At 46.1% G+C, this 23,175-nt stretch overlaps 1 protein-coding gene across 1 annotated transcript in view; it reads right to left on the bottom strand.

Moving 5' to 3' along the window:
- LOC132403599 (striatin-interacting protein 1-like) overlaps positions 1-23,175 on the bottom strand; it is a 69,148-nt gene that overhangs the window by 10,893 nt on the left and 35,080 nt on the right. Inside the window, exons 11-16 of the mRNA XM_059987033.1 lie at positions 22,118-22,183; positions 18,342-18,405; positions 13,352-13,423; positions 6,070-6,144; positions 3,541-3,638; positions 2,135-2,261 (exon numbers count right to left, since the gene is read on the bottom strand). Of these exons, the coding sequence (XP_059843016.1) occupies positions 2,135-2,261; positions 3,541-3,638; positions 6,070-6,144; positions 13,352-13,423; positions 18,342-18,405; positions 22,118-22,183 (502 nt within the window). The remainder of the gene's footprint in view (positions 1-2,134; positions 2,262-3,540; positions 3,639-6,069; positions 6,145-13,351; positions 13,424-18,341; positions 18,406-22,117; positions 22,184-23,175) is intronic.

Raw genomic sequence — 23,175 nt, 5'->3', positions numbered from 1 at the left:
CCCGTGCACATGCTTCATATTTCCACGCGTCTCCCCCGTCATTCAGACCACTCAGAACTGAGGCTTTGACTGCTGGCACTCTCATGGCAAAGATTTCTGCCCTGTGCCTTTAGTTGCCCTCTCAGAGACAGAGGTGGAGACAAAAAAGATTGCAGATGCTGGAATTTTTTTTAAAAGAGATGCAATGCAGAACAGGCCCTTACAGCCCTTTGAGCTGTACCACCCAGCAACCCACTGATTTAACTCCAGCCTAGTCATGGGGCAATTAACCTGCTAATCAGTACATCTTTGGACTGTGGGAGGAAACCGGAGCACCCGGAGGAAACCCACACACACACGGGGAGGGATGTACAGACTTGCTTACAGAGGATGCTGGAACTAAACTCCGAACTCTGATGCCCGAGCTGTAGTAACACCACCCTAACCACTATTCTACTATGGCCTCCTAAACAACACACACAAAATGCTGGTGGAACACAGCAGGCCAGGCAGCATCTATAGGGAGAAGCGATGTCGACGTTTCGGGCCGAGACCCTTCGTCAGGACTAACCTAAAGGAAAGATAGTAAGAGATTTGAAAGTAGTGGGGGGAGGGGGAAATGCGAAATGATAGCAGAAGACTGGAGGGGGTGGGGGGAAGCTAAGAGCTGGAAAGGTGATTGGCAAAAGGGATACAGAGCTGGAGAAGGGAAAGGATCATGGGACGGGAGGCCTCAGGAGAAAGAAAGGGGGGAGGAGCACCAGAGGGAGATGGAGAACAGGCAGAGTGATGGGCAGAGAGAGAGAAAGAAACCTAAATATATCAGGGATGGGGTAAGAAGGGGAGGAGGGGCATTATAAGTTAGAGAAGTCAATGTTCATGCCATCAGGTTGGAGGCTACCCAGCCGGTATATAAGGTGTTGTTCCTCCAACCTGAGTGTGGATTCATCTTGACAGTAGAGGAGGCCATGGATAGACATATCAGAATGGGAATGGGACGTGGAATTAAAATGTGTGGCCACTGGGAGATCCTGCTTTCTCTGGCGGACAGAGCGTAGGTGTTCAGCGAAATGGTCTCCCAGTCTGCGTCGGGTCTCACCAATATATAAAAGGCCACACCGGGAGCACCGGACGCAGTATACCACACCAGCCGACTCACAGGTGAAGTGTCGCCTCACCTGGAAGGACTGTCTGGGGCCCTGAATGGTGGTGAGGGAGGAAGTGTAAGGGCAGGTGTAGCACTTGTTCCGCTTACAAGGGTAAGTGCCAGGAGGAAGATTGGTGGGAAGGGAAGGGGGGGACGAGTGGACAAGGGAGTCGCGTAGGGAGCAATCCCTGCAAAAAGCCGAAGGGGGGGGGGAGGGAAAAATGTGTTTGGTAGTGGGATCCCGTTGGAGGTGGCAGAAGTTACCGAGAATTATACGTTGGATCCAGAGGCTGGTGGGGTGGTAGGTGAGGACAAGGGGAACCCTATCCCGAGTGGGGCGGTGGGCGGATGGGGGGAGGGCAGATGTGTGTGAAATGGGAGGGATGCATTTGAGAGCAGAGTTAATATTTTTTTGTTTATTCATTTATGGGATGTGGGTGTCACCAGTCAAGCCAGCATTTATTGCCCATCCCTAATTGCCCTCGAGAAGGTGGTGATGAACTGCCTTCTTGCACCGCTGCAGTCCCTGAGGTGTATGTACTCCCACAGTGCTATTAGGGAGGGAATTCCATGACTTTGACCCAGCGATATGTTTCCAAGTCAGGATGGAGAGTGACTTGGAGGGGGATTTCCGAGTGGTGGTGATCCCAGGTATCTGCTGTTCTCATCCTTCTGGATGGTAGTGGTCGTGGGTCTGGAAGGTGCTGCCTTAGGAACTTGGTGCTGGAGGAAATCTGCTGTTTGAGCAGCAATTGTTGGGATAAGGAACCCTGCATCAGATTGAGAGCAGAGAGGGGGCATAGCCAGTTTAACGAGAGGTGGGGGGTAGTGGTGGGACAGGTAGCCTGAAAACTGGGGGTTTGGGGGCAGTGGTTAAAGGATGATGGACAGATTGAGCAAGGTAAGGGAACGGGTAACAGGTACCATGTTCCAGTTTACGGCCAGCACCCAGAGGTGGTCCCAAGTGCTTGGCAGGGACGACAAGATGTCAGCTCACACAACACTTACCTGGTAGATGTGGTTGAGTTTGAGGTGCTTGAGCAGCAGAAGCATGAGTGCCGAGATGGCTTTCACAATGATCTCCTTGTGCCTGTTGACGTCAATACCCAACTTCATGCTTTGTAGGACAGTGGTGCTGCAGGAAATGTAACAACCGAGATTTCACACTGAAATACTCAAATTTGTGTTACAAGTGATCTCCTTCTAAACCCTCTTTAAAGTGGCCCTTCAATCCATGTCAACCACTTCAGCAAATTCTCCTAATTACATTATCAATATTTCCTGTTAAATAAAATGAACTGTAGATATGTCACAAATTCAGTTTTTTGTAACAATGTGGGACGTTGCTTCAAGAGAAAGTCTTCCCCTTTGTACTGAAGAGACAAAAATGGATCTGAGAAGGTTTGAACAAAGGATTCAAAGTACATTTATTATCAAAGAATGTATAAATTTTACAACCTCGAGATCCATTTCCTTATTGGTTGTCACAAAGCAAGAAACCTGAAAGAACCCAATTTAAAAAAAAAGACCAAACCCTGATGTGCAGAGGAGGAGATGGAAACAGTATTGATCAGGTTTCTTTTGAAAGAGCTTTTGGGAAAGGTTAGTTCTTGATGCATTTACTACTTTACAAACAAACGGAACAGTAAATCAGTTTAGCATTGACATGACAACTGCAGTAGTTCTTTCGGTTTGTGAATATCTCCCACACCTTGAGAGAGACCAGTAACTGATCTCAGACCAGGTTTGTAACTAAGGTTCCATGTGTTGTGCATTCAGAGAAGCTCTTCTGCACACACCGCTGTAACCTGTGATTATCTGAGTTACTGTCACCTTCCTGTCAGTATTCTCCTCTGATCTCTCTCATTTACAAGACGTTTTCACCCAAAGAATTGTCCCACACTGGATGTTTTCAGTTCTTCTCACCATTCTTTGTAATGTCTATAGACTGTTGTGTCAGAAAACCCCAGGGTTTCTGAAATACTCAAACCACCCTGCCTGGCATCAACAAACATTCCACATTCAAGGTCACTTAGGTCACATTTCTTCCCCATTCTGATGTTTGGTCTGAACAACTGAACCTCTTGACTGTGTCTGCATGCTCTTATGCATCGAGTTGCTGGCACGTGATTGGCTGATGAGATATTTGCATTATCGATAGATTTACAGGTGTACCCAATAAAGTGGCCACCGTGCAATCCTGATAATAAACTTACTTTGGCATAGTTGGCATGACATGGGAAACTGGAATGCTTGTCTGACATAGGAAAAAGCTTCTGGTGTGGAAACAGGGAAACCTAATGAGATTTTTCTTAAAGGAATGAATGCGTTAAATATAAAAGATTGCAAACCACGTCTCACAGCCACAAGGAAAAGGAATGCATGAAAATTATTGAAATTAAATCAAAACTCACGGCATTTCCTCAGGAAGAACGTCAGCCAAGATATTGATGGAGTCAGTCTTTGCCTTGGAGCTGGGAGCAGCTGCCAGTTGGATCTTCAGCAGAGCGATCTGCGGAGGGAGCCGCATCACAGCATTGTGTACGTTACACATCACTAACCACGGCTCGAATACTGTAGTTGTTTGACAATGGGACAGCCAGATTATAAACAACTTTCTCGCCCCAACAGCAATAAAGTTGATCATATCATCGGTTTCTGGTGACGCTGGCTGAGGGATTAACCAAGGGAACTTTCTCGATCTTCTTTGGGATTATTATATTTATCTTCAATGGGTTACTGAATTTAATGTCACATGCTGAGGTTACATGTTGGTTCAGGCACACGTGTTACACATTGAAGATGGTGCGGGTTGTCATAAATCCCTGAAATATCTGCTTGAACCAACAGACTCTGCACTGAGTCACGTCACCAGAGAAAGCATCAAACAAGTCGTGAAGTATGGCAGGGAGAGAACAATAATTCTCACTCCATCCCCAATGACCTAATTCCAAAGGAAACAAGAAGCAGGGAAGAAAATGAAAATGAGAAATAGGTCCTATGCACTCAGAGCTGGACAGTGAGGCAAGTCCTGCTATTATCACAGCTTCCATTGGCTGGAGAAGAGAAGCAGAACGTCAGAAATGGCAGGATGGGAGGGGGGAGTTGCTGCAACCTGTAACTCTTGTCAGTCAGCAGGATGGGAGAGGGGGTGTTGCTGTAACCTGTAACTCTGTCAGTCAGCAGGATGGGAGAGGGGGTGTTGCTGTAACCTGTAACTCTGTCAGTCAGCAGGATGGGAAAGGGGGTGTTGCTGTAACCTGTAACTCCTGTGTCAGTCAGCAGGATGGGAGAGGGGGTGTTGCTGTAACCTGTAACTCTGTCAGTCAGCAGGATGGGAGAGGGGGTGTTGCTGTAACCTGTAACTCTGTCAGTCAGCAGGATGGGAAAGGGGGTGTTGCTGTAACCTGTAACTCCTGTGTCAGTCAGCAGGATGGGAGGGGGGAGTTGCTGCAACCTGTAACTCTGTCAGTCAGCAGGATGGGAGAGGGGTGTTGCTGTAATCTGTAACTCTGTCAGTCAGCAGGATGGGAGAGGGGGTGTTGCTGTAATCTGTAACTCTGTCAGTCAGCAGGATGGGAGAGGGGGTGTTGTTGTAACCTGTAACTCTGTCAGTCAGCAGGATGGGAGAGCGGGTGTTGCTGTAATCTGTAACTCTGTCAGTCAGCAGGATGGGAGAGGGGGTGTTGTTGTAATCTGTAACTCTGTCAGTCAGCAGGATGGGAGAGGGGGTGTTGCTGTAATCTGTAACTGTCAGTCAGCAGGATGGGAGAGGGGGTGTTGTTGTAACCTGTAACTCTGTCAGTCAGCAGGATGGGAGAGGGGGTGTTGTAACCTGTAACTCTGTCAGTCAGCAGGATGGGAGAGGGGGTGTTGCTGTAACCTGTAACTCTGTCAGTCAGCAGGATGGGAGAGGGGGTGTTGCTGTAACCTGTAACTCTGTCAGTCAGCAGGATGGAGAGGGGGTGTTGTTGTAACCTGTAACTCTGTCAGTCAGCAGGATGGAGAGGGGGTGTTGTAACCTGTAACTCTGTCAGTCAGCAGGATGGGAGAGGGGGTGTTGCTGTAACCTGTAACTCTGTCAGTCAGCAGGATGGAGAGTGGGAAAGCAGAAGAGTGCTGCGTGTACAGAGCAGCAAAGCACCAATGATCTGGAGGCAGTGAGACAAGTGTATGGTGGGGGAGAGGCAGGGGTGGTGTGATCATTAGTTAGTCACTGGCCGTGGGAAGTGGGCAGGGCAATGTATAGACAGCCACTGGCAGTGGGCAGTGGGATCATTACAGTCACCGACCGTGGACAACTCCTGTTTGACAAACTTACTGGAGTTCTTTGAGGACATAATGAGTGCAGTGGATAGAGGGGAACAGGTGGATGTCGTATCTTTTGGCCTGGGACTATACTCTCTGGAGTACAGAAGAATGAGAGGAGATCTTATAGAAACATACAAAATTTTGAAAGGGTTTAGATAGGATGGAAGTAGGAAAGTTGTTTCCATTGGTAGGTGAGACTAGAACTAGGGGACATTGCCTCAAGATTCAAGGGAGAAGACTTAGGACGGAGATGAGGAGAAATTGTTTTCCCCAGAGAGTGGTGAATCTGTGGAATTCTCTGCCCAGTGAAGCAGTTGAGGCTTCTTCACTAAATATATTTAAGAAACAGTCAGACAGGTTTTTACACAGTAAGGGAATTAAGGGTTATGGAGAAAAGGCAGGTAGATGGAGCAGACAGGTCAGCCATGATCTTATTGAATGGCGGGGCAGGCTCGATGGGCTGGATGCCCTAATCCTGCTCCCATTTCTTATGTCATGACCTTATGTTACAGTCTCTGGCTGTGGACAGCGGGGTCATTACGGTCACTGGCTGTGGATACGGAGTCATTACGGTCACCGGCCGTGGACAGTGGGACTGCCAGTGTCTTGAGTTGTGGGTGAATGATACTCACCATGTACTGTGGGAAGTTGTACAACATTCCCTGGTAGAGAACTTCAACTGGAGTCTGCTCTACCGCCTCAGCACCCTGTGTGTAGGAAGAATTGCAAACAGATAAGTTAAAGTTTCTCAACTTTATCCAGTGCTGAGTTACACATCACTTTAATGTGAGCTGGATGGGAGTACTGCTGACAGTATTGTTTATTGTACCGGGGCAGTAATATCGCACCCACCCTCTGTATTGTAGACTCAATCTGACAATGGACAGGTTTCCCTCAACAGTTTCTCCTCACAGTATTGTACAACGCCTTTCTGTCCCAGTGGTCTTTCCAACCTTAACTATCAGCCATGTCCAAAATCTGCTTTCCCTGAGATAATACAGCTAATCTCCTCACAATCCCAGTGACAGCTCCTTCTCAATGCCAGTGTTTCAGTTAATCTCCTCTCAATCCCAGTGACAGCTCCTCCTCAACGCCAGTGTTTCAGCTAATCTCCTCACAATCCCAGTGACAGCTCCTCCTCAACGCCAGTGTTTCAGCTAATCTCCTCACAATCCCAGTGACAACTCCTTCTCAATGCCAGTGTTTCAGTTAATCTCCTCACAATCCTAGTGTCAGCTCCTTCTCAATGCCAGTGTTTCAGTTAATCTCCTCTCAATCCCAGTGACAGCTCCTCCTCAACGCCAGTGTTTCAGCTAATCTCCTCTCAATCCCAGTGACAGCTCCTCCTCAACACCAGTGTTTCAGCCAATCTCCACACAATCCCAGTGACAACTCCTCCTCAACGCCAGTGTTTCAGTTAATCTCCTCACAATCCCAGTGACAGCTCCTCCTCAACGCCAGTGTTTCAGTTAATCTCCTCACAATCCCAGTGACAGCTCCTCCTCAACGCCAGTGTTTCAGTTAATCTCCTCACAATCCCAGTGACAACTCCTCCTCAACGCCAGTGTTTCAGTTAATCTCCTCACAATCCCAGTGACAACTCCTCAACGCCAGTGTTTCAGCTAATCTCCTCACAATCCCAGTGACAACTCCTTCTCAACGCCAGTGTTTCAGCTAATCTCCTCACAATCCCAGTGACAGCTCCTCCTCAACGCCAGTGTTTCAGCTAATCTCCTCACAATCCCAGTGACAGCTCCTCCTCAATGCCAGTGTTTCAGTTAATCTCCTCACAATCCCAGTGACAACTTCTCAATGCCAGTGTTTCAGCTAATCTCCTCACAAATCCAGTGACAACTCCTCAACGCCAGTGTTTCAGCTAATCTCCTCACAATCCCATTGACAACTCCTTCTCAACACCAGTGTTTCAGTTAATCTCCTCAGAATCCCAGTGACAACTCCTCCTCAACGCCAGTGTTTCAGTTAATCTCCTCACAATCCCAGTGACAACTCCTCCTCAACGCCAGTGTTTCAGCTAATCTCCTCACAAATCCAGTGACAACTCCTCAACGCCAGTGTTTCAGCTAATCTCCTCACAATCCCAGTGACAACTCCTCCTCAACGCCAGTGTTTCAGTTAATCTCCTCACAATCCCAGTGACAACTCCTCCTCAATGCCAGTGTTTCAGTTACTCTCCTCACAATCCCAGTGACAACTCCTTCTCAACACCAGTGTTTCAGTTAATCTCCTCACAATCCCAGTGACAACTCCTTCTCAACGCCAGTGTTTCAGTTAATCTCCTCACAATCCCAGTGACAACTCCTCCTCAACGCCAGTGTTTCAGTTAATCTCCTCACAATCCCAGTGACAACTCCTTAACGCCAGTGTTTCAGCTAATCTCCTCTCAATCCCAGTGACAGCTCCTCCTCAACGCCAGTGTTTCAGCTAATCTCCTCACAATCCCAGTGACAACTCCTTCTCAATGCCAGTGTTTCAGTTAATCTCCTCACAATCCCAGTGACAGCTCCTTCTCAATGCCAGTGTTTCAGTTAATCTCCTCTCAATCCCAGTGACAGCTCCTCCTCAACGCCAGTGTTTCAGCTAATCTCCTCTCAATCCCAGTGACAGCTCCTCCTCAACACCAGTGTTTCAGCCAATCTCCACACAATCCCAGTGACAACTCCTCCTCAACGCCAGTGTTTCAGTTAATCTCCTCACAATCCCAGTGACAGCTCCTCCTCAACGCCAGTGTTTCAGCTAATCTCCTCACAATCCCAGTGACAACTCCTCCTCAACGCCAGTGTTTCAGCTAATCTCCTCACAATCCCAGTGACAACTCCTTCTCAACGCCAGTGTTTCAGCTAATCTCCTCACAATCCCAGTGACAACTTCTCAATGCCAGTGTTTCAGCTAATCTCACAAATCCAGTGACAACTCCTCAACGCCAGTGTTTCAGCTAATCTCCTCACAATCCCATTGACAACTCCTCCTCAATGCCAGTGTTTCAGTTAATCTCCTCAGAATCCCAGTGACAACTCCTTCTCAATGCCAGTGTTTCAGTTAATCTCCTCAGAATCCCAGTGACAACTCCTCCTCAACGCCAGTGTTTCAGTTAATCTCCTCACAATCCCAGTGACAACTCCTCCTCAACGCCAGTGTTTCAGCTAATCTCCTCACAATCCCAGTGACAACTCCTCCTCAACGCCAGTGTTTCAGCTAATCTCCTCACAATCCCAGTGACAACACCTCCTCAACGCCAGTGTTTCAGCGAATCTCCTCACAATCCCAGTGACAGCTCCTCCTCAACGCCAGTGTTTCAGCTAATCTCCTCACAATCCCAGTGACAACTCCTTCTCAACGCCAGTGTTTCAGCTAATCTCCTCACAATCCCAGTGACAACTCCTTCTCAACGCCAGTGTTTCAGCGAATCTCCTCACAATCCCAGTGACAGCTCCTCCTCAACGCCAGTGTTTCAGTTAATCTCCTCACAATCCCAGTGACAGCTCCTCCTCAACGCCAGTGTTTCAGCCAATCTCCTCACAATCCCAGTGACAACTCCTCCTCAACGCCAGTGTTTCAGTTAATCTCCTCACAATCCCAGTGACAGCTCCTCCTCAAAGCCAGTGTTTCAGTTAATCTCCTCACAATCCCAGTGACAGCTCCTCCTCAACACCAGTGTTTCAGTTAATCTCCTCACAATCCCAGTGACAACTCCTCCTCAACACCAGTGTTTCAGTTAATCTCCTCACAATCCCAGTGACAACTCCTTCTCAACGCCAGTGTTTCAGTTAATCTCCTCACAATCCCAGTGACAGCTCCTCCTCAACGCCAGTGTTTCAGCGAATCTCCTCACAATCCCAGTGACAACTCCTTCTCAATGCCAGTGTTTCAGCTAATCTCCTCACAAATCCAGTGACAACTCCTCAACGCCAGTGTTTCAGTGAATCTCCTCACAATCCCAGTGACAGCTCCTCCTCAACGCCAGTGTTTCAGCTAATCTCCTCACAATCCCAGTGACAACTCCTCCTCAATGCCAGTGTTTCAGCTAATCTCCTCACAATCCCAGTGACAACACCTCCTCAACGCCAGTGTTTCAGCGAATCTCCTCACAATCCCAGTGACAGCTCCTCCTCAACGCCAGTGTTTCAGCTAATCTCCTCACAATCCCAGTGACAACTCCTTCTCAACGCCAGTGTTTCAGCTAATCTCCTCACAATCCCAGTGACAACTCCTTCTCAACGCCAGTGTTTCAGCGAATCTCCTCACAATCCCAGTGACAGCTCCTCCTCAACGCCAGTGTTTCAGTTAATCTCCTCACAATCCCAGTGACAGCTCCTCCTCAACGCCAGTGTTTCAGCCAATCTCCTCACAATCCCAGTGACAACTCCTCCTCAACGCCAGTGTTTCAGTTAATCTCCTCACAATCCCAGTGACAGCTCCTCCTCAACGCCAGTGTTTCAGCCAATCTCCTCACAATCCCAGTGACAACTCCTCCTCAACACCAGTGTTTCAGTTAATCTCCTCACAATCCCAGTGACAACTCCTCCTCAATGCCAGTGTTTCAGCCAATCTCCACACAATCCCAGTGACAACTCCTTCTCAATGCCAGTGTTTCAGCTAATCTCCTCACAATCCCAGTGACAACTCCTCCTCAACACCAGTGTTTCAGTTAATCTCCTCACAATCCCAGTGACAACTCCTTCTCAACGCCAGTGTTTCAGTTAATCTCCTCACAATCCCAGTGACAGCTCCTCCTCAACGCCAGTGTTTCAGCCAATCTCCTCACAATCCCAGTGACAACTCCTTCTCAATGCCAGTGTTTCAGCTAATCTCCTCACAAATCCAGTGACAACTCCTCAACGCCAGTGTTTCAGTGAATCTCCTCACAATCCCAGTGACAACACCTTCTCAACACCAGTGTTTCAGTTAATCTCCTCACAATCCCAGTGACAACTCCTTCTCAACGCCAGTGTTTCAGTTAATCTCCTCACAATCCCAGTGACAGCTCCTCCTCAACGCCAGTGTTTCAGCTAATCTCCTACAATCCCAGTGACAACTCCTCCTCAACACCAGTGTTTCAGTTAATCTCCTCACAATCCCAGTGACAACTCCTCCTCAATGCCAGTGTTTCAGTTACTCTCCTCACAATCCCAGTGACAACTCCTTCTCAACACCAGTGTTTCAGTTAATCTCCTCACAATCCCAGTGACAACTCCTTCTCAACGCCAGTGTTTCAGTTAATCTCCTCACAATCCCAGTGACAACTCCTCCTCAACGCCAGTGTTTCAGTTAACCTCCTCACAATCCCAGTGACAACTCCTTAACGCCAGTGTTTCAGCTAATCTCCTCACAATCCCAGTGACAGCTCCTCCTCAATGCCAGTGTTTCATCTAATCTCCTCACAATCCCAGTGACAACTCCTCCTCAACGCCAGTGTTTCAGTTAATCTCCTCACAATCCCAGTGACAACTCCTCCTCAATGCCAGTGTTTCAGCTAATCTCCTCACAATCCCAGTGACAACTCCTCCTCAATGCCAGTGTTTCAGTTACTCTCCTCACAATCCCAGTGACAGCTCCTCCTCAACGCCAGTGTTTCAGTTAATCTCCTCACAATCCCAGTGACAACTCCTCCTCAACGCCAGTGTTTCAGTTAATCTCCTCACAATCCCAGTGACAGCTCCTCCTCAAGGCCAGTGTTTCAGCTAATCTCCTACAATCCCAGTGACAACTCCTCCTCAACACCAGTGTTTCAGTTAATCTCCTCACAATCCCAGTGACAACTCCTCCTCAATGCCAGTGTTTCAGCCAATCTCCACACAATCCCAGTGACAACTCCTTCTCAATGCCAGTGTTTCAGCTAATCTCCTCACAATCCCAGTGACAGCTCCTCCTCAAGGCCAGTGTTTCAGTTAATCTCCTCACAATCCCAGTGACAACTCCTCCTCAACGCCAGTGTTTCAGCTAATCTCCTCACAATCCCAGTGACAACTCCTCCTCAACGCCAGTGTTTCAGTTAATCTCCTCACAATCCCAGTGACAACTCCTCCTCAACGCCAGTGTTTCAGTTAATCTCCTCACAATCCCAGTGACAGCTCCTCCTCAACGCCAGTGTTTCAGTTAATCTCCTCACAATCCCAGTGACAACTCCTCCTCAACGCCAGTGTTTCAGTTAATCTCCTCACAATCCCAGTGACAACTCCTCCTCAACGCCAGTGTTTCAGTTAATCTCCTCACAATCCCAGTGACAGCTCCTCCTCAAGGCCAGTGTTTCAGCTAATCTCCTACAATCCCAGTGACAACTCCTCCTCAACACCAGTGTTTCAGTTAATCTCCTCACAATCCCAGTGACAACTCCTCCTCAATGCCAGTGTTTCAGCCAATCTCCACACAATCCCAGTGACAACTCCTTCTCAATGCCAGTGTTTCAGCTAATCTCCTCACAATCCCAGTGACAGCTCCTCCTCAAGGCCAGTGTTTCAGTTAATCTCCTCACAATCCCAGTGACAACTCCTCCTCAACGCCAGTGTTTCAGCTAATCTCCTCACAATCCCAGTGACAACTCCTCCTCAACGCCAGTGTTTCAGTTAATCTCCTCACAATCCCAGTGACAACTCCTCCTCAACGCCAGTGTTTCAGTTAATCTCCTCACAATCCCAGTGACAGCTCCTCCTCAACGCCAGTGTTTCAGTTAATCTCCTCACAATCCCAGTGACAACTCCTCAACGCCAGTGTTTCAGCCAATCTCCTCACAATCCCAGTGACAGCTCCTCCTCAACGCCAGTGTTTCAGTTAATCTCCTCACAATCCCAGTGACAACTCCTCCTCAATGCCAGTGTTTCAGTTAATCTCCTCACAATCCCAGTGACAACTCCTCCTCAATGCCAGTGTTTCAGTTAATCTCCTCAGAATCCCAGTGACAACTCCTCCTCAACGCCAGTGTTTCAGTTAATCTCCTCACAATCCCAGTGACAACTCCTCCTCAATGTCAGTGTTTCAGCTAATCTCCTCACAATCCCAGTGACAACTCCTCAACGCCAGTGTTTCAGTTAATCTCCTCACAATCCCAGTGACAACTCCTCCTCAATGCCAGTGTTTCAGTTACTCTCCTCACAATCCCAGTGACAACTCCTCCTCAATGTCAGTGTTTCAGCTAATCTCCTCACAATCCCAGTGACAACTCCTCCTCAACGCCAGTGTTTCAGCTAATCTCCTCACAATCCCAGTGACAACTCCTCAACGCCAGTGTTTCAGCTAATCTCCTCACAATCCCAGTGACAACTCCTCCTCAACGCCAGTGTTTCAGCTAATCTCCTCACAATCCCAGTGACAACTCCTCAACGCCAGTGTTTCAGCTAATCTCCTCACAATCCCAGTGACAACTCCTCCTCAATGCCAGTGTTTCAGTTACTCTCCTCACAATCCCAGTGACAACTCCTCCTCAATGTCAGTGTTTCAGCTAATCTCCTCACAATCCCAGTGACAACTCCTCCTCAACGCCAGTGTTTCAGCTAATCTCCTCACAATCCCAGTGACAACTCCTCAACGCCAGTGTTTCAGCTAATCTCCTCACAATCCCAGTGACAACTCCTCCTCAACGCCAGTGTTTCAGCTAATCTCCTCACAATCCCAGTGACAACTCCTCAACGCCAGTGTTTCAGCTAATCTCCTCACAATCCCAGTGACAACTCCTCCTCAAAGCCAGGGTTTCAGTGCATCATCAAACATTGATAAGGAACAGGGGAAATGTGGACTCACTCCAGTTACAAGTAATGGAGAGGAGCTGGGAGGTTGACAGCCTCATGCCCTGAGGAACAGAGTCCATGCAGCAGAGGGATGGAGAGGCAGAACAGTACTGGAAGAACTTTCTCAGCCCTATCTTCAGTATCACTAGGACACAGCCCCAGACGCGATTCTTACCAGAGACACCGGGGATGTCTGAAGCTCCTGCTCCCTTCTGGCCTGCACTTCAGCAACGGACGTGTATTTGTGCTATTTGAGGAAAGGTAGGAAAGCAATCAGATTCCAAGCAAAATGTTTTTCATCCACCATCGAACTGCCTGCACTTTCCATGTGAACCAAAGTAGACAACATTAGCAAGTTTTAGCACCAAAGTCCAAACAGCACAGTCTGTTACCTCAATAGTACACTCAGTGGCCACTTTATTAGGTACACCTCCTCATTAAGGCGAATATCATGCAGATAAGGACAAGAGGTTCAGTTGTTGTTCAAACGTCAGAATGGGGGAGAATGCAATCTAAGTGACTGTGATCTTGGAGTGATTGTTGGTGCCAGATGAGGTGGTCTGAGTATCGCTGATCTCCTGGGATTCTCATGCTCAACAGACTCGAGTTTGCAGAGAATGGTAGAAAAAACCATCGAACAGCAGTTCTGTGGGTGAAAATGCCTTGTTAATGAGAGATGTCAGAGAACGGGCAGACTGGTTCAAGCTGACAGGAAGGCAAATAACCACGTGTTACAATAGTGGTGTGCGGAAGAGTATCTCTGAATGCACCGCACATCGAACCGCGAAGTGAAGGGCTACCGTGGTAAAAGACCATGAACATACACTCATCTGCAGTTGCTGGAAATCCAAGCAACACACTCAAAATGCTGGTGGAACTCAGCAGGCCAGGCAGCATCTATAGAAAACATTAGTCAATGTTTTGGGCTGAAACGTCGGCTGTACTTTTTTCCTACAGATGCTGTATGACCTGCTGAGTTCCGTCAGCATTGTGTATGAATATACACTCAGTAGACACTTAATTAGGGACAGAAGGTAATTCAAAGTTCTGCACATTATTTACTTGCATAAGTTGTTCTTTTTTGCTCATTGGCTGTTTGACACTCTTTTTTTAAAAAAACTGGGTTCTATTGTGTTTTTATATTTTGTGGTTGCCTGTATGGAGATGAACCTGAAGGTTGTATATAGTACACATACTTTGAACTTTGAAGGTGCCATTTAAGTAAGACTCATTCACCGGGATTGGGCTCTCAGCTCTGTAGAGTCAGATGATTACAGACCAACAATATAAAGTAGTTAGAATGTTCCTTTCTGCAGGTTGAGTGGGGGGGGGGGGGGAAGGTGTGAAAAATAAGATGGAAGGGATATAAAGAACCATCTTCCAAAAGAATTGGACATTTGGTAACATCACATTCCACGTTCTCCCCAAGTCACACACCTCTCTAACTCAGGTACGTGCTGCCCATTCCAGTGTTGTCATAACAACAATACCCTGGAAATATCCCACAGTTCAGTGGGAATACCTTCACCACACGCACACTGTGGCATTTGAGGGAAGTGGCTCACCCCTCCACTCTCAAGGGTAATTCACAAGCGAGTGCTTGCTGATAACAATCCCACGGGGCAAAAGAGCAAAGGATTGAAATAAAAACAGCACCCAAGCACAGAGAAACAGACTCTGTGAACAAACACAGTTATATTTCACACACTCATTCATTCAGGATACCTCAAAGTATTTCTTGCCCAGTGATCTACCTTTTAAAGAGCAGATAAACGTGTTACGTAGAAAATGGCAGACGAATATGAGCATTACTGTCCCTGCTAACTGAAAACAAATGGCTGAAATTCTTAAACATAACAGAAGAGATAACAGCAAAACATTCTATACATTTAAGGACCGGAACTGTTTCCAGAAGCCGTGTTATTCTTGTAGAAATTTTTAGTTATGCTTTAAAAATGAGGGCTCATTAAAGAGGCTTATTTACTGGCACCTTACACCAGGCTCAAGACGTTCTCTCAGGAAGCGAACATCAATGGAATCAGAGACAAACACTGCTATCATGTAAGTAAATGCATGGAGAACCGGGAGCTGACAAACTTGACTCAAGTCAAGTCCCTTTTATTGTCATTTCGACCATAACTGCTGTTACAGTACATAGTAAAAATGAGACAACGTTTTTCAGGACCATGGTGTTACATGACACAGTACAAAAACTAGACTGAACTACGTAAAAAAACAACACAGAGAAAGCTACACTATACTACAGACCTACACTGGACTGCATAAAGTGCACAAAAGAGTGCAGACGTTACAATAAATAATAAACAGGACAGTAGGGCAAGGTGTCAGTCCAGGCTTCGGGTATTGAGGAGTCTGATGGCTTGGGGGAAGAAACTGTTATCTAGTCTGGTCGTGAGAGCCCAAATGCTTCGGAGCCTTTTCCCAGACGGCAGGAGGGAGAAGAGATTGTATGGGGGTGCGTGGGGTCCTTCATAATGCTGTTTCCTTTGCGGATGCAGCGTGTAGTGTAAATGTCCGTGATGGCTGGAAGAGAGATCCCGATGATCTTCTCAGCTGACCTCACTATCCGCTGCAGGGCCTTGCGATCCGAGGTGGTGCAATTTCCGAACCAGGAAGTGATGTAGCTGCTCAGGATGCTCTCAATGCAACCCCTGTAGAATGTGATGAGGATGGGGGAGTGGGGTGGGAGATGGACTTTTCTCAGCCTTCGCAGAAAGTAGTGAGGCTGCTGGGCTTTCTTTGCTATGGAGCTGGTGTTGAGGGACCAGGTGAGATTCTCTGTCAAGTGAACACCAAGAAATTTGGTGCTCTTTATGATCTCTACCGAGGAGCATTCGATGTTCAGCAGCTGCTCTGCCATTCGCCTGGGCTCTCACTGTAATGAATCATCCACGGTTTGGAAAGGGGACGTAGAACGACAGGGCTGGTGTTGGCCGGGTTGGCTGCTGTTGTGTGTCTGATCGCTGCTGAGATGTGGGCCCAAGGCTGGCATAGGGAGTACAGACAGTTTCAGGGAACTGGACGAGAACAGGCAACGGAGAGATGTGGGTAGGCAAGCGAGGGGGAGTGAACGCGAGGAGAGAGTGAATGCAAGGGGAGGGGAGTGAACGCAAGGGGGGGGATGTGAGGAGGAGGAAGAGGTGGGGAGGGCCGACGGGGGCAGGGGGTAGTGAGCACGATGGAGAGGCGGGGAGAGAGCACAAGGGGATGGGAGGGAGTGAGCATGAAGGGGAAGGGGAGTGAGAACGAGGGGGAGGCGGGGAGAGAGCACGAGGGGGTGGGGGAGTGAACATGAAGAGGAGGGGGAGTGAGAATGAGGGGGGAGTAAGGATGGGGTCAGGGTGAGTGAGCACAAGGGGGAGGGGACAGAGAGCACGAAGAGGCAGCGGGTAGGCCTGTGAGGATTAAAATGTAGGTTTATTGCAAATGGGAGACTGATGGTCAGTATAGAGTCTGTGAGCCACTGTATCTACACTGTATCTCTCTATGACTGTGACTGAATAACCTTCTATAACGAGGTAAGGTTTCTATGATTCTCAGAAAGAGAAACAAAAAGTGTCAGAAAGTAAGAAATAAAAAAGAGAAAAGTTATAAAAGAGAAAATTTAAAAGGTTATAGTGGTGGCAAAGGATCACTCACATAGTGAACTAAAAATCAAACCCGTCACTGACAAAGGAAGCCTTCAGCTCATCCTGAATCTTGCCTGTCTGTCCGTTCTTGTATCGGGGAAAGAGATTTTGAGCAAAAGAGAGAATGCTGGATAGGTGAGAGTGAATTAGAGAAAGCAACAGAAGAGAAAATGAATGGAAAGTGGGGATGCAAAAGAAAAGCAGGAAAGGAAAACAAGTGAGGAGAAGATCGAGAAAGAAATGGGAAACAGTACGTCACTGGTACAGACTCTGCACTAAATTATCACCTTCTGTGCGTCACTCTTGAAAGAGAAATAAAAAGATGAGGAAGAACAGATATGAAGCTGAAAGAAAATGAATAATGAACCAATAAAGAGGGAAAAAAAAGCAAAAAAAAAAATCAAAGAAAATGAAAAGCAAATGCAAACAGAACCGTAGAATTTTCCTTGAATATAGTGTACCAAACAGGAGCAGATGCACAGAGCTGAGGGAGAGAATTTGTTTTCAATAGCTACAAGCTTTAGCAGAAAACTTCTCAACAGAACATGGAATTCCTGGCATGACCAGAGACACAAGAGCCTGCAGATGCTGAAATCCAGAGCAAGAAATCATCTTTACTTTACCTTTATTATCACTAAACAATTGATACTAGAGCGTACAAACATCACAGCGATATTTAATTCTGTGCTTCGCACTTCCTGAAGTACAAATCAAAGTAAATATAATAAAAAATTAATTTATAAATATTAATTAGAAAATAGAAAAGGGAAAGTAAGGTAGTACAAGTCAGGTCCGGATATTTGGAAGGTACGGCCCAGATCCAGGTCAGGATCCGTTCAGCAGTCTTATCACAGTTGGAAAGAAGCTGTTCCCAAATCTGACCGTACGAATCTTCAAGCTCCTGAACCTTCTCCCGGAGGGAACTGGGACAAAAAGTGTGTTGGCTGGGTGGGTCGTGTCCTTGATTATCCTGGCAGCACTGCTCCGACAGCGTGCGGTGTGAAGTGAGTCAGAGGATGGAAGATCTGTTGGAGGACTCGGCAGGTCGAGCAGCATCCGTGGGAGTGGGAGGTGGAGGTGGGTGTAAAGGAATTATTAGTGCTTCTGATGTATGGTTTTGAACCTAAACATCATCATTTTCTCTCCCTGTATTTCTTCATCCAGTTGTTTCTAAAAAGGGATCCCAATGTCATAGTCCAACAGAAAAAGCCGAGACCTTTAAGCTCGGAAGTGGAGAAGCTGTTTGAGATTGTAACGGCGAGTCTACCACTAAATTGATACTGGGCACTTGCTATCTAATCAAGTCTGATGTCAAACAAATCCCCAATTTTAATTGTTTCAAAGCAGATACTGCACATACTGTGTGGTTGCTGTCAAATTTGCAGCATTTTCATTCAGGGGAAAAATATTTCTGTTCTGCTTTGCTAATAAATTTTCACGCGTGTGTGTTTTCTTGCTCTGAAATGAAAACTCTACGTGATTTGGAAAGATTGTGTTCAACGTCTGCTCTCCTACCTGTTTCAGGGTCTTCACACTTTCGTGGATGGGCCTGGGCAAACCGACCAGAGTATCAGTGTCACTGGAAACAGACCACAACAACATTTTAAAATTAACACGAGAGCAACATTCAAGCCAACAGAATTCCCTGTCTGCTGAATATACCTGTGATAAGTGGGTGGGCCAAGAAGTGGGAATGTAGGATACAATTCTAATTCCAAACAATTCCAGTAAGAGACTGTTCAAGCCCACCATTTTATTAGTTTCTTTGTTGGAATTCTCTAACTTCACATTCCTGCTTTTCCTCCAGTTTTGTTGGTCATTCTGTTCTGATAGAAATTCTGTTCTAATCAAAAGCTCAGAAGGTAAATTCATTTTAATCTGACAATGGCAGAACCTGGATTAGAAATGACTGACATGTTGCTGACATTTGCAAGGGCCGAATCTAATAACTAAACGTAAACCTTACTTGCTTCTGTCTCACCAAATTCAGCTTGACCTGCTAACCACATACCCAGCTTTTTCTGTTCTTAGTCCTTTTTTAACTTTTTCTATTTCAGTCAAAGTAAAATCAGCGACCAGCTCTGCAACTCTTTCTGAGGATAACCTCTCATTCCAGATTGTCATCTGAATGTGGTTAACTGGATCACAAAATTTGTGATGACACCAAGACTGAGGGTGCAGTGGACAGCAAGGAGGATTATTCTGGCTTGCAGACGGATCTGCACCAGCTGGTCACCGACCTACAGGAAAGATGTAAATAAGGTTGAAAGAGAAAGTTTACAAGGATGTTGCTGGATACCTGGAGGACCTGGGTTTTAAGGAAAGATTGAATAGGTTAAGACTTTATTCCTTGGAATGTAGAAGCTTAAGAGGAAATTTGATAGAGGTATACAAAATTATGAAGAGCATAGATAGGGTAAATGCAAGCAGGCTTTTTCCATTGAGGTTGGGTGAAACTACAACTAGAGGTCATGGTTTAAGGGTGAAAGGTGAAATGTTTAAGGGCATTATGAGGGGAAATTTCTTCATTCAGAGGGTCATTAGAGTGTGGAAGACGTTGTCAGCACCTGGTGCGTGCAAGCTTGATTTCAATCTTTAAAAGAAGTTTGGGGAGACACATGGACAGTTAGGGTGTGGAGGGCTGTGGTCCTGGTGCAGATCGATGGGAGTAGGCAATTTACAGGGTTTGGCATGCACTAGATGGGCCAAAGAGCCTGTTTCTGTGCTGTATTCTTCATTGTTCCTCTCCAAATTCTCATATCCACTGTATCTTGATATCTCCTTAATTTAAAAATGAATTGTGATGGAATATCACTTTCTCTTGTTTTATATCAGTGGCTCAGATGCATCAGAGAAACCCAATTCCTAATTTATATTGTTATCATACAATTTTATCCCTAACTGATATTTAGTTTATAACTTCACCTCTGCAATTTCCCTACAATGACAAATTTTCTAAGGAGATTAGATTGGACTAGATAGATTAGTTTTATTTGTCATAAAAACATTGAAACATTCAGTGAAAAGAGTTTTTTGCATCAATGACCAACGCAGTGTCTCTGTGCTTCCAGCACCAACATAGCTTTCCCATAACTTAGTACCTGTAACGGGTATCTCTTTGGAATGCGGGGCAAACAGGACCCTCACAGTCGTGGGGAGAAAACACGCCCTTAAAGACGGCAGTGGGAATTGAACCCTGATCACCAGTGCTACAAAGCATTTCACTAACTTTTACTCTATTATGCCACAACTTCACTAATCCTTTTGTGCTTATGTCCAGATCATTTTAAAAATAGAAATCTTCTTGAAAATTATCATTCGTAACAGACAAGAAGGGAGGAACTATACAAGATTAATTGTTAGAACAAGTACACTCTGGTCTATTATGTATATTAAATAGTTAATTAAAAATAGTACAAAAACAGAAATAATATTAAGAAAACAAGGTAGTGTTCAAGGGTTCAATGTCCATTCAGAAATCAGAAAGCAGAAGGGAAGAAGCTGTTCCTGAATCACTGAGTGTGTGCCTTCAGGCTTCTGTACCCCCTACCTGATGGTAACAATGAGAAGAGGGCATGTCCTGGGTGGAGGGGTCCTTAATAATGGACACTGCCTTTCTGAGACACCACTCCTTGAAGATGTCTTGGATACTATGGAGGTTAGTACCCAAAATGGAGCTGACTAATTTTACAACTTACTGTCACTTCTTTCGATCCTGTGTGGTAACGCCCCACCCCCCCACCATTACAGACAGTGATGCAGCCTGTCAGAATGCTCTCCACTGTACATCTGTAGAAGTTTTTGAGTGTTTTAGTTGACAAACCAAACCTCCTCAAACTTGGAGTGATATATAGCAGCTGTCTTGCCTTCTTTATAGCTGCATCGATATGTTGGGACCAGGTTAGATCCTTAGAGGAATTGACACCCAGGAACTTGAAACTGGTCACTCTATCCACTTCTGATCCCTCTATGGGGATTGGTTCATGTTTCCTCATCTTACCCCTCCCTGAAGTCCATTATCAGCTCTTTGGTCTTACTGATGTTGAACGCAAGGTTATTGCTGTGACCACTCAACTAGCTGGTGTATTGTGCTCCTGTACGCCTTCTCACCTCTATCTGAGATTCTACCAATAATGGTTGTATCATCAGCAAATTTATATATGGTATTTGAGCTATGCCTAGCCACATAGTCATGGGTATAGAGAAAGTAGAGCAGTGGGCTAAGCACACACTCCTGAGGTGTGCCAGTGTTGATAGTCCACAAGGAGGAGATGTTATCACCAATCTGCACAGATTGCAGTCTTCCAGTTAGGAAGTCGGGGATCCAATTGCAGAGGGAGGTACAGAGGCCCAGGCTCTGTCGCTTTCCGATCAGGACTGTAGGAATGATGGTGTTAAATGCTGAGCTATAATCAATGAACAGTAACTAGCCAATGCCAACTTCTCAAAGCATTTCCTCACCATAAATATGAGTGTTACTGGCAATAGTCTTTAAGGCAGCTCACACCACTCTTCTTAGGCACTGGAAAAATTGTTGCCCTTTTGAAGCAGGTGGGAACTTCCGACTATAGTGGTGAGAGATTGAAAATATTCTTCAATACTCCTGCCAGATGGTTGAAGCAACTTTTCTGAGCCTTACCGGGTGCTACTTTGGGGCGTGTTGCCTTGCAAAGGTTCACTCTCTGTAAGGAAACCCTGACATCATCCTTCGAGACGGAGATCACAGGGTCACTGGGTGCAGCAGGGACCTTCACGGCTGTAGTTATATTTTCCCTTTCAAAGTGGAAACAAAGGCATTGAGCATGTCTGGTAGCGAAGCATTGCTGCCATTCATGATTGTGGGTTTTGCTTTGTAGGAAATAATGCTCTGCAAACCCTGCCAGAGTTGATGTGCATCCAATGTCACCTCCAACCTCACTCGGAATGGTTTCTTCACTCTTGAAACAGCCCACTCTACCTAGTTTTCTTGTACAGATTGGGTCACAAGAGTTAAATGCCACAGATCTAGCTCTCAGCAGACGATGAATATCTCAATTATAATTCCTTCAAGCAGGCAAACAAGCCTTCAGCTGTCCAAGCTCAAGCTCATGAATTTGCATTTTAAACCCCTTTGCCTCTCTCCCCCTTTTAAGACATCCTTTAAAAGTGTGCTCCCTTTACCCAAGCCTCTCATTATGCGGTTGGTGTTTTTTTTGATAATGCTTCTGGGAAATTCTTTGGGAGATGTTTGCCTGTTAATGGCACCATCACACACGTACATGAAAGGTCACACACACTGCTCCCTCACTCACTTGCCGAGAGTGAATCCAATGAACTTGCATCTGCTCACTTCCAGAAATTCTTCAATATCCTTCTCCCTGCAGAATTGAGGAAAAGAGCTGAGAACCAGGTGACGTGACCTTAAACTGCCAGCACGCATGAAATCACGAAAGGCAACAGAATGTTCTTATGGAACCGATCTGAACGTTTATAAAGAACAGCTTCATCAGGATACCACAGTACACGGCTGCATTTAACACTGATCAGTAACTGAGTACCGTCCCGAGGTGACATCAGGATGTGTGGGAGGCAGACAGGGTGACCGAGTGAGTGAGATGACCTGGGATGGATGAGAAAGGAAATTGCTGTAGATTCCCGTGATAACTATAAGAAGTTCCAAAACACACAGTGCTGGAGGAACTCAACAAGCCAGCAGCATCTATAGAGGGGAATTAACAGTCAATGTTTCGGGGCAAGGTGACAGTTGAGAGTAGGTGAAGGGCAAGGTGGGTGGACGGGAGGGGGGGGGATGAAGTAAGAAGCTTTGAGGAGATGGATGGAAGAAGTGAAATGAAAGACCAAAGGAGGAATGTGATAGGAGGGGACCATGGATCATGGGAGAATGGAAGGAACAATCGAGGGAGGAGACAGTCAAGTGAGGAGAAGAGGAGGATGAGAGGGGGAAGCTGAATGAGGAATAGAAAAAGAGATGGGGGGGAGAATGCCAATTTGTACTCCTTCCCCTCCCCTTATTATTCAGAATCAGCATCAGATTTTATATCACTGGCATATATCTTGAAATTTGTCATTTTGCAGCAGCAGTATATTGCAATAACAATAAAAGCTATAAATAACTATAAGTATATATTGTTACGTACCCCGTAACTGGGTCACTTACCAGCAAAGATAGAGAGGTCCGTTGAAGTCTGATGGTACTATTTTTAACAGTATTTATTGATAAAAATACACAAAAATAAAATCAATGCAAACATACAGATAACGTATGTCGTCAATACTAAATCTAAAAGTGCGGGTATAATAAGAATCAAGAAGAAATAGCTCTATAGTTGTCTAGGGGATAATGTATTGT

This window comes from Hypanus sabinus, chromosome 13 (genome assembly GCF_030144855.1).
Source record: "Hypanus sabinus isolate sHypSab1 chromosome 13, sHypSab1.hap1, whole genome shotgun sequence".
In the NCBI taxonomy this organism is placed as follows: domain Eukaryota; kingdom Metazoa; phylum Chordata; class Chondrichthyes; order Myliobatiformes; family Dasyatidae; genus Hypanus; species Hypanus sabinus.
The sequence above is the reverse complement of the archived record's forward strand: the minus strand, read 5'-3'. Positions and strand labels throughout refer to the sequence as shown.